This window comes from Plectropomus leopardus, chromosome 15, assembly GCF_008729295.1.
Source record: "Plectropomus leopardus isolate mb chromosome 15, YSFRI_Pleo_2.0, whole genome shotgun sequence".
NCBI lineage: Eukaryota > Metazoa > Chordata > Actinopteri > Perciformes > Serranidae > Plectropomus > Plectropomus leopardus.
In genome coordinates this window covers 20302292-20314317 of record NC_056477.1, presented here as the reverse complement: position 1 = coordinate 20314317, position 12026 = coordinate 20302292, and the positions used below count along the sequence as shown (strand labels likewise).

Here is a 12026-nt window from a genome sequence, read left to right as displayed (position 1 = left end):
GTTCCCATGTTTGCCTGCAACGTGCTCACACTTGTTTAACAACACACTGAATCATGTACAGTGCAGAGGAGACTCCAGCATGTCGCTCACCTCGATTATGTTTCACTGTCCCACAGCCTGAAACTCACTCTGAGACTTTGACCAAGAAGGACGACCGAGCGCTTCTGACTGAAGCCTCGACCAGCCAGCAGAGTCTGCTGTCTCAACCAGTGCTCCCAGACGTCCCAGTCATCACTGGAGTGGAGGAAGACAGAGCTGCAGCTGGAGAGCAGGACGAACTGGAGTTTCCTCATGACCTGCTACCCAGTCTAGACTTCAGCAGTGAGCTCAACATCTGGGAGTCCTCGCTGGGGTAAGTTGAGGGGTTACACACACACACACACACACACACACACACACACACACACACACACACATATACAAGCACGCATGCAGTCACACATTCATATATACACATTTATATAGGTATCCCAGTTTGTATCATAATGTCAAGATAAAACCATGACTTGCTTTAGAGTAGAAATACAAGTTCTTGCTTGGGTGGTGACTGTTAAAACTTCTGAGGAAATGTGAATCATGTCTATAACTACACTTTGTGTTCCGTGTCTATTTCAGTAGGTATTCTTGAATTCTCTTATTATTTGGCCCCCAAAAACACCAAATATACACAGTGTAATGAACTACTTTTAAAGGCCCTTAAAAGCAATTTTGTATTTAAGCTTATTATTATGAGCAACTGGTTACATGAATAACAATTTCTACTGCAGTTTAGCAAATATCTGTAAATTTTAGTTTCTATCCGTACTTTTCTCACAAATTTAAAGTGGGCTGAATTCAGTAGGAGAAAGGTGAACTTACATACTTCTCAAACTACAGCAACTTTTGCATTACAATATGATGACAGTTGTGGGGCTATGGTCCTCTAACCACCCACACCACAGTCTTGAAGCAGATAAGCCAATTTTTTGTGTGCTAAACCCAGAGGTGAGGACTTGAGTCACATGACTTGGACTTGAGTCAAACTCGAGTGACAAATTTGATGACTTTAGACTTGACTTGACAAAATCAAAAACAACTTTCTAATAAATTGTGATGTCACTTGAGCCTTTTGACTTGAAAATTCTTGAAAATGTGTTACTTAACCTTTTAAAACCTGGATGGACATCAGCTTTCTTGCACAGTGAAATTCTTTCAAAACCACAGAAAAAAGGACAAGTAGAAACTTGCAAAAAAAAAAAGAAAGAATAGAAAAAAATATATTAAAAGGTTACAAGAAAGTAACCTAAAACTTAGAAAAAGAAAAAAGAAACTGAGAAAGAAAGAAAAATCATCAAATGATTAGAAAAAAATATCAGGAAAGCTCAATTTATAATTAGCATAATTATATATTTAGAATTATATTACAGACAACACAGACATAACTACTAATAATCTTTTTTTTTTTTTTTTTGGGGGGGGGGGGGTTATTTCAAGTAATTTTCTTGCTCTTTTTTGCAAATTTATTGCCAATTTTTGGCTAATTTCTCGTCAAGTTGCTCATTGCCCTCTTTCCATGTTTTTGAAAGAAATCAAGCTAATTTTCCCAGCTTTCAAAGAGTTAAAAAAGTGTGCCAAGAATTAGTTCATTTCCCTTCATTTCCAGAATTAGTTAACGTTAACGCCATCATTCCCAGCAAGTAGACACTTAATTTCCTTTTGTTTCAGTCAGTTTACAGCAAGTTGAAGTTGTAGTCAAGTTGCAGGAGAGAACCATGAAGAACTAACGTTAAGTCACGGAGCTCCAGCTGGAAAAAAAATGATACGAAAGATAATTTCATTTGGGCACAAAAACTACACGGAACATGAACTGCAGTATCCAAAGCATGCGGGTTGAAAATAAGGACAGACACGCAACAACTTTCATTTGAATTTGCCCAGAGAGGTAAGATAAGGCTAATAATAACCTAGCTAGCAAGCTAATGCTTAGTTAACGTTAGCTTAACAGATAAGCAACTTCTTTAGCAAACTTAAATACTAAATACAAATTGTAAAAATAATTCATGTTTTTTCTTAATTTAACATGTTATTCTGTAGTTGAAAATGCATTACATTTGATGAAAAATAAAGTATGACTTTTTTAGGACTCTAAACCGCATGCTAGGAGTTGATACTTGACTTAGTCAGTCTTGACTCTGGACTTTAGTGCAAAGACTTGAAACTTTTTTGTAACTTGCAAAACAATGACTTGGTTGCATGTCTAGCTAAACTCTTTATTAGGGATAGTACAATAACTTTTACTGTCTATTTAATATAAATAATGGTAACTTTATTTGGATAGTGTGCCTACAGACTAGAGTTTAAAGTATTTCAACCGCATAGTTGAGATTCATCAGTTTAACTGTTTCTCCTTATTCTGTCGGTTTACATATTCTCTGAATAATTTAATTGAACTTGAACTATTAACTCAACCAGTGAAAAGTTCACACTGCTAAATTATTCTGAGCATGATTTGTGAATTGTCAAATATTATGTATAGATAAGCATCTAGAGACAGTTGAATTGTTGACTCTCAAATAATAAGCTGTTGAAATGTTACTAATACTCTACAAACTATCTGTAAGTTGACTATCCAAATTAAGGGTTACAGAAATATTAATGTTATAGAGACTGACGTGATGTGAGAAATCTGCCCAGTCAGACAGACCCATTCCCTCATGAGTCTGCACTTTTTTCAAACCATTCATGCATCTGTTTTCTGGCTTTAGTTACTGTGGGTAGCTTAAGTTTTTACAGGCATTTAAAAATCTTAACTTTGATCAAACTTGCCCATATTTAATGTCTATATTACAAAGGTTATTTCCCCAGTTATAAAGTATATTATACAGTGATTAGATACAGTAGCCTTCACTGGAAGTTTATGATCAATACTTTTGTTATTGCACTTACTGTATAATGATGTATTAGATTTTGATTTATAGCTGTAAGGGAACAAATTTGTCAAGGTGAAAGCTAATTTGATATTATTTTGTTTTGAATTTGTGTATGTGTTTTTGTGTGTGGTGTGGGTTTGTGTTAGCAGAGCTCAGAGGAGCTCAGGTGAGAGGACATGTGAGCAGGTGAACCCCCTGCTGGCGGGCCTGCAGCACCGCATGGAAGTCAGTGGACCATTGGTGGTTCTAGATACAAGGTACCACACAGGCTCAGCATGACGGGGGATAGTGGGGAGTCTGCTGCGGGAGTGTGGTCAGCAGGGATGATGAAAAGTGAAAGCAGGGAGCATGGAGTGGAACAAAAAGATGACAGGATGATTGAATGTTTCTAACATACACTGGAGTGTGATTGATATGGCTGTTTGGTTGTTGCCTGTGTAAGCAGACTCTGCCTGAGGTGTGGTCATTTGTTTTCATGCTTTGGTGAATAGTCTGCTGAAAGACTGTTCAGTTTTGGTTGTTGCCTGGCATTCTGCTATTGTGCTGAGGTTAATTGCGCTAATTCGTCTGAGGTGTTGGTGTGTTCTGACAACCTCACTCAACGCAGTAGTATAATTATTATTGTTCAGTGTGAACGAGTAAATGTATGAATCTTTTAAAAAAGCTTAACACAGGAACAATTAAGAAATGTCAGAAAACCATGAAGAAATGAAGGAATACTTAGTAAGAATCTGCAACTTTATTTTGGGTTGCGCAAAAAAACAAAAAAATGATTAAGTAGTAAGAAATAAATTGTGAATTTATAGTGAAGAAAGTGGTCAATATACTGACTCATGAACTAATATAGTATCTCCCAGTCGGTTCTCTAGTAATTATTAACTAATTAACTATTAGTAATTATTTGCAATTCATCAGATTTTTGTGTACTATATTGTGAGGTGTTACCGAAATAGGTGCTGTGCAAACTTTCGCTGGATAGATTCAAATTCCCCAATTGCAGAAAGTGTGAATAAATAAGATAAGGTTCCAGCTTTTTTAAGCAAATAACTACATCACAGGATGTGCACTTAAAATACAACACTGTGAGAAGCACCTGGTCCAACAGCTTGTACATAGTAAAACTTTCCAGCTGCCAACTGTTAAGTCTGTGTTGCTGCTCCTCCTTTTAGTAGGGAGTGCCAAGGGAATTAAATGCGGGCTTGAGTGGCAGGTTGGCGAGGTGGGTGAGTAATGTCTTCTTAAGGCAGAGGTTTTGTTTACAAGGAAATGACAAAGCCTCCAATGGCAAGACTGTGCCAACCGATCACACGCAGTGACGCTTAGTGACGTTATTTCTTTAGTTATTTACTGGTCATCTGGACATGAATAAATGCTGTCATAGTGGCTGCTGCATGTATTAAAAAATAGATAAGAACTCACATGAGTAGGGATGGAGCTAACAGTATATGATGATTAAATAATGATGGTGGATCTATACACTCAGTGAGGAGATGAAAATGGTCCCACAGCATTTTCCTGTACTGCTGGCTAATGGTTTAGCAGTGACTCAGCAGTTACAAGTGAATGGCACAAAGCTACTCTAATTGTTGAAGGCATTATATTATTTTTAGATTATATATTATATTCAAGGTGCTCTCACATTATGATGCTGGCTGTGCACTTCAGGGATTGTTTTTCAGTGTCATGGGTTTGAACTCCTTTGAAACACATGATGAAGCGGTGCTTGTTTTAATGCATAAGTATGAACATGTGTAAGGTTGTTTATCTGGATTTGATTTATTACCATCATTTAAGGCATTAATAATAAAGCTGTCATGGAGCATGTAAAATGTGACAGTCACAGTTAAAGTTAAATAACATGAAATAAATCAAAAGAGTATTCCTTACAGTGGAGGATGATGAGATAGACATGACATGGGTGCTTATACAATTCTAGTAGCTTCCACTAGTATTATTGTTACATTTACAATACTAGTGGGTTAATAGAAAATATAGGCATAGTTCCAATGTATAACAAGCCCAAATATTTAGATAAAACCACTTTTTTACGTTGAATTCATGAAGAAAAGTTTTTTTTCAACAACAGCAAAATGATATCAAAAGAACAGTTTACAAACTGTTACAACTCATGCAGTATAATCCAAGTCTAATTTATTCAGTTGTATGCTCAGTAATTCCTAAACAGACAGCCCTATCTGATGGGGAGCTGAACTAAAATTTAAATCTATGCTCTCTTCAGGGTCAGACTCCCCTGACAAAACCAGTAATTTCACTTCACTGAACACTGGAGCTGCTGGGCTAACACTGTCTCAATCGGTTTAGTGTGTTTGAGTCATGGTGTGACTTTTGAGAATCCTTACTAACCTTTTAATACACTAAAGCCACACAATAACACAAACAAACTACAGATAGAGGCAGTGGTAGATATCAGCTCCTGTGTTCAGTGAGTTAACATTACCATCAGAAAAAGCAGTCTACATGGGAACTGCTGAGCATACACTTGAGGCTCAATACTGTGTGAGTCGTGTGAGATTTTGTAAATAGATGTTTTGATATGGTTTTGCTGTACTTTAACACAGACCCGAATTACTTCAATTTATCAAGAATTTACTCAATTTTTAGATTCTTCCTGAATCCTTCCTGAGTTTTCTTCATGAAATGAATGTAATGTGAGTGATTAATTGACATACAAATGATCATTACGGGGTTGAAGTATTCCTTCAAGCTTTGGGTAAAATTAAAATGTTAGGCAGTCACATCAAAATACGGAAATTACATTTGAAAGCTTGTTGCTTGGGGCTTCTTAAAATAACATGTTTTGGTGTGACTGGTGTGTTGTGGTGTATGAACAGACCTGCATGTTAATTAACAATCATGCGCTTAGAGACAGCTGGTATCATTTCTTGCAGGGGAATGTACATCTCAGAATAGGCATCCTGAGTGCAGTTGTGTGTTGAGTTGTGTGTGTGCATATCATCGAGTGCAGTGTCTGAGCATGTGCCTCTGCTCTGCCAATAGTAGCACTTTGTGGCATCGTGGAATGACCAGCTGTCTGCCTGCCAGACTCTTAACTGTGTCACCCTACCCTCGTCTCAGGCCTCATGACAGCGACCCAGTTCTCACAGATGCTCAGCCATCCCCTCGGCCTGCTGCCACACCTTACCCGGGTGACAGACCCCTGACCCCTCCCCTGTCCGTGCTGCTAGACCGGGAACTCCAAGAGGCCTTCCAGGAATGTGAAGAACAAATGGCCTCACTGGGGATACTTAATCCCACAGGGCCTCACAGCACCACGCCTGAGACGGTTAAGGATGTAGCAGAGAAAACTGGAGAAGTAATGGTTAATAGATCCAATGAGTCATCGTCATTGCCTCCAATCACAGTCCAGCCAGGACATAGCAACGGAGGCCATGGAAACAAGAGTACACACGGAAACAGTGAGGCAGCAAACACTCAGACGGATACAGTTGTGTTTAGTTTCAGGAATTACATACTGGGCACTGGGAATAGTGTTGGGACGGCAGAGACGGAGAGTGAAATAAAAGCATCACAGAGCCAGGATAAATGTCCAGAGACTAAGACAGAAGAAGAAACAAAGATCGATGAGCAGAAGGAAACACCCACACATTCACATTTAGAAGCAGATTTATTTAAAGAAACCCCCAAAAAAGCTGAGTTCACTGAGCGGAAAGGAGATAAAAAGGAACATGTTGATCCTAATGCAGCCACAGAAGAAAATGGCACATTAGATTGTAGTGCAGTGATTAGGGAGAAAGTCACAGAGGCAATAACAAAGAATTTAGACATAAAGACAGAAAATGACAGTGATGGGTCAAGTATTAACGTTTGTAAAGATGCAACAGGAAAGACAGAGGGCAGCAATCTTCATTTAAAGGATAAAGATGCATTATCAGAGACACAGACGGGAGCAAAGAATCACAGTGTGGAGGATCAGGAGTCTAAGTCAGACAAATGGATGAACTCACCAGATGATAAACAGGCTGGGCAGGAGAAAAAGGCAAAGAAGAAAAAGAAGCAAAGGAAAAAGAACAAAATAGAAGACAAGAGCCCAGAGATGGAAGAGAAAGCAAAGACAGGAGCACAACCTGAACATGATTTACTGGCTGTGTGTCTCGTAAATGCAGGTAATGACACAGATTCAACGGCAAATGTTGTGTCACAGGCAGATGCTCAGACTGTGATTTGTGGGGAACAGCCTGATAATGGGTTTGACTCCAAACAACAGCTGATTCTCGAGGGAAAGCCCAGCCCCAGCCCCCCACTATCATTCTCTCGTAGCTGGCAGGATTGTCTTACTGTCTCACCTGCGTCCAACCAGGCTGTTTCGCAGGGGGCTCATCAGTCAGAAAACCACAGCCATACGGATGCCCCATGTGGCATGAATCACAGCTCAGATGAAAACCCACAGCGGAACCAACATGCAACTGTAGATGTCAACCAAAATACACCCGTGACACATGTCCAAACTACAGTTATCAATCTGGCTGCTTCTGCCGATAAGAGATCAGATGCACACACACTGGAGGCTGCAGTTACCTCAGAGGCAGTGATACTCACACACGATATTCAGAGCCCACTCTCCAACAGCCCAACTTGTGTGGGAGAGAGCGGTGTGGAGAGTGCCCTTGAAGAGGCTTTAGTGGTGGTTGCTGCGTTGCCACTGGCAACGCCCACGATGCCAGAAGTGATAGAAAGCGAGGGAGAGGGAGAAAGCGTGAGGCGTGATTCACTGGAGAGAGTAGCTTCTGTAGCGATCACAGAGAGTGAAAAAGCAGTAGAAGAGAAAGATTTTGGAGGCACAGAAAAGTGCCTCAGCTCTGCAGACGGAGAAAAAGACCTGGACAGCCTTCCTCAGCTCACATTAATCTGTTCACGGGGAGAATGCTCACTTGCTTCCTCAGCCAAAGAGGGACAGGCTGCATCTGAGGAAAGCTGCAGCAGCAAAATGCCACACAACTCGGCAGAGACTGAAATGAAGGGACCAGGAGAGACGAGCGTTCGCAGTGCAGACACAGAGATCTCACCAGCTGAGGAGGGAGACAGAGAAAAGGAGCCACTCCGGATAGAAGCTTATATCAATACTTCTCCCTTTGGGCCACTCACTGGTCCTGATTGTCAGGATCACAGTGCTGCGGGATTGGAGGGAGGAGGAGGAGGAGGAGGAGGAGGAGAGGAGGGGGGAGAGAAAGGAGGGCTGGCTAGAGAGCACAGTTCATTCAGCCAGCCAGAAGGCTCTGCTAGTGGGGTGTCATCAGCCGGGACTGAGACGTGTCCGCCCACCGATGTTGCCGAGTCACAGCTGAAGTCACAGAGCTGGAGTGAGCCGAATGCAACCATCTCTGAGAGCATCTGCACCGAACAGGACCGTCTCTCTCACCCCTGCCAGGAGCAGCATGGCGCAGCAATTTCACCTCTCCCCGCTCACCCTGAACAGAGCTCCAGCAACACAAACGGAGGGCTGAGGGCTGATCACAAACAGAATTTAGAAGAAGCACTGTCTTTGGGACACACTTTTGAGAGGTCGTCCATCACAGAGACAGAGAAAAACTGCAGCCAAGTCGTCTTGCCTTTAATCTCACCTCAGCCTCTGACTACTTCACAACATATCCCAGGCGAACAACAAGCGAGCAGCAATCAACAGGTCCAGCCTGAAAGTAGCACAACAGACACCAGGACAGCCGAAAGTGCAGCTGAGTTCAAAGTCAAAGCCCAGAGCAAAAGAGAAAACGGCAGAGCCAACAACAGAGTTCACTTTGCAGACACTGTGAAACAAGAAGGCAGCTCCTCCGTGGATCTCAGAAATATGCCGGTGCCAGGTATGGACTGCGCCTCTTTACCTCCACTGACTGTGCATGAAAGTTTGCACCATCCCGTGGTTGAGGCCAGCTACACCTTTACAGACTTCCTCAGCTTGAAGAAGCCAGAAATTGCCACAAATGCAGCGTCTACCAAGGATGAACCAGCAATACGGAGCTCAGACGACTCTGCAAAGCCACAGAAGGATGCCCAGTTGGGGGCTAAAGAGAACATTGGCATAGATCAGTCTCTTAACTTGGAGAAAAACACTGTGGATTTACAGTCAATGACCAAGGCCTGCTCAAAACAGCCTCCATATCCCAGTGAGAGGAATCAGACTGGTGACCTTTTACAAACAGAAAGTGCCACCTCTGAGGCAGAAAGGAACCCAGCAGATGAGGAGCAGGTGTCAGCAAAGGTGACAAAGCAATTAGAGGCGGAAACTGAGAAGGGTGCTGTAAGCCCGTCGTCGACTGAGAAAGAGCTAGATGAGTTACACGCTGACTCTAAAGGCTCGGTCAAGCCTCAGGAGTCGCCTTTAATACGTGATGCTACTGAAGGTAACCAACCTCTCTCATGTTTGCTGCTTCCTGCTGATGATGTCACCTGCAAGCTCTCTACAGAAACAGTGATCCCGACCTGCACAGCCGCTCCTCAGACTTGTGACCCCATTTATCAGCCTCCCACACAATTAGATCAAACACCTCCTTGTGGACTAGTTACTATAGATCCCATGACAGCTAGTGAGGAGCCCACGGTTGACTCTGCTGATCTGACAAAGGATGAATCAGCGACTTCACAAGTGACAGCCTCTGACCAGTCAATTCCTGTTACAGAGCAATGTGCCAGTAATTCTTCTTTTGTGTGGCAGCCTCCTGGCCCGATGTTGAGTCACTTGGAGTTCATTAGTGACTGTGATATCTCTTTTCCTGAGCAGACTGGTAACAGCGGTGCTGATGGTGACAGCAGCAAAGTCTTTGGGGAAGTGGATGGCAACAAGAGTGGGGACATGACACAAACGTCTAAAGCACAGGACCTGAAGCATGGGGATGTCAGCGTTAAAATAAATGAGACTAGTTTGAAACTGGAGGATAGAAATGATGCTATGGAGTCTGGCGTTGAAGTTGAGAATTCTGTGATTACCAGTGTAGATGTTTCAACCCAGTCTCCTGGTACAGCGGTTGTACTGGCAAAGGGTGGGTCTGATAATGTAATTTCTCTATCTCACGCTGAGCCAGGCCCTACTAGCATTGGACCTGTTATTTGTGAAGCATCCATTAAGGATGACCTCATCAATATCAGCTGCCCACTCAGCTCTGACCTGCCCATCAGCAAAGCTAATGATGAAATTAAAAAAGACAATATGAAAGAGAAAATGGGCGATGAGACCTCTGTGCTGTTTGCAGAGGGAAATAAAATAGTTGAAGAGGCAACAATAGACAATCAAAAGGAAACAGCGGACAGCAGCAAGCTGAAGACAGGAAAGACAGGCACAGCGTCACAACAGAGTAATGGGCCAGATAAAGAGGCTGGAGAGAGAATTGGAGGCCTGAAGCCAGCACATGAGCATAAAATTCAGAAGACTGAATCACCAATAAGGGACATAAAGGAGCTAAGGAAGAGTGGCATTGCATCTAAAAGCCAGACAGAGATGTCTTCTTTATCTCCTGACAGACCTGCAGAGCCATTTGAGTCCATGCTAAGTGCTGAGGCAGAGTCTCGTTGTGATCCGCAGACTGTTTATGACGAGAGTTTGAGCCAAACTCCGATATTGGAACGCAGCCCTGATAGGGACACTTCACCAGATTTGAGTGCAGCTCTCGGCCAATCACAGTCCACACCAGAGCCAAACTGTTTTGCTCAGCAACAGGAGCAACAGCAGAAGCGTCTGGGATCCACACATCCCACAGAGGGATTGTCAGGTGGCGGTCTAGAGGGTGGAGAAAAGACTAACAGTCAGGTCAGGCAGACCCAGACACTGGTTCCAGGGCTGAATGGGGTAGGGGAGGGAGGAGGCGCCTCTGTGGGGAGTTCTTGTCTGTCAGGGAGCAGGGATAAGTTGACAGGTGATGACAGCAGTGGCAATGAGCGATTGATAGGTCCAGAGAAAGCCAAGGGAGAGGAAGCGCAAGCTGCGGTTGACAGGGTTTATGCGCTGTCTCACCTTGCCAGTGATTTAAATGAGAGTGGAAGGGCTGCTGAGAGAAATGCCTCGGCTGACATTGTGAGCGTTACAGCTTGCTCTCATGTAGGTGAGACAAAACAGGGGATAGATGACAATAAAAGCCCCGTGTTAGGGGGAGTTGGGCCAGATACAGATCTAATGCCAGAGTTTGTGAGTGATGTGGGTTGCAAAGGTCAGCAAAAAATCAATCTATCAGCTGCCTGTGAAGACCAAGGAGTAAAACTGGAGATCTCAAAGAACACTGCTGTGTCTGTTGAGTCACAGGCATCACAGGAACACGAGACTTCACCTTTCCCAATCTCTGTTTCATCAAAGGTCATCACAGATAGTCCCGGCATTCACACTGCGGCTATTCCAAGTGCAATCCAGGCTGAAGAAATTCACACAAAAGTATCCTGTGCTTCCACTGAGCATCCAGAAACTGTGGAAAATGGCTTCAGTGCAGCTGTACAAAACAACAGTAGTGAGGCTGAGGAGTGTGAAATTCAGGGTACAGTGTGTGAGTCTGTCTTGCTACAAACATCCGATAAAACCTCAGCAGCACAAAGCAGCCCAGTAGTACAAACAGCCATAAAAGGCCCTGATGGAGAGGAGATCACAAAGGAAGATAAAGCAGCTTTGGATGAAGGGAAAGCTAGCAGCCAGGGGACGGGACGAAGTGAGATAAAAGCAATGAACAATGAAACAATGAAAAAACAGGAGGTCATAAATCAAACTGAGAGTGCCTCAATCGGTCTTTCTGAGGCGACAGAAGAGGACAATAATATAACAGATGTAATAACTCCTGATGTTATCACAGTCCCATCTTTCCTTTCATCAAAGCACCCAGAAGATATTACATCGACCCCTCCCTCAGTCCCGAACCAGTCAGAGAAGCCACAGGAGCAGATGTCAAAGCCCCAAAATGGTATTGTGGTAAACGCTGTTGTTGCTGCCTTCCATTGTGAAAGATCACTTGAAAAAGCTCCTGTTGAACAAGTGTCTGTGAAAGCAAAATCCACTGATGTTTCAGAGAGTCCTGCTCCTGGATTAACAGCCAGAGAACCTGAAACAAACTGGATACAAGCTCTAAAAGAAGCTGCATCCCTCACTCAGTGTAAACAAGAGAACTCAAG

The 12026-nt window shown here is 42.9% G+C and overlaps 2 protein-coding genes across 5 annotated transcripts in view; both read left to right on the top strand.

Annotated features, from left to right (window-relative positions):
- The window catches only part of LOC121954875, a 19461-nt gene extending 10879 nt beyond the window's left edge, over nucleotides 1-8582 (top strand). The window contains exons 2-5 of the mRNA XM_042502611.1: nucleotides 117-352; nucleotides 3059-3166; nucleotides 6006-8044; nucleotides 8515-8582. Of these exons, the coding sequence (XP_042358545.1) occupies nucleotides 117-352; nucleotides 3059-3166; nucleotides 6006-8044; nucleotides 8515-8582 (2451 nt within the window). The remainder of the gene's footprint in view (nucleotides 1-116; nucleotides 353-3058; nucleotides 3167-6005; nucleotides 8045-8514) is intronic.
- The window catches only part of tacc2 (transforming, acidic coiled-coil containing protein 2), a 47398-nt gene continuing 43492 nt past the window's right edge, over nucleotides 8121-12026 (top strand). For all 4 annotated transcript variants that reach the window (XM_042501838.1, XM_042501837.1, XM_042501836.1 and 1 more), the window contains exon 1: nucleotides 8121-12026. In XM_042501838.1, coding sequence (XP_042357772.1) covers nucleotides 8734-12026 — 3293 coding nt within the window. In that variant the 5' untranslated portion in view covers nucleotides 8121-8733.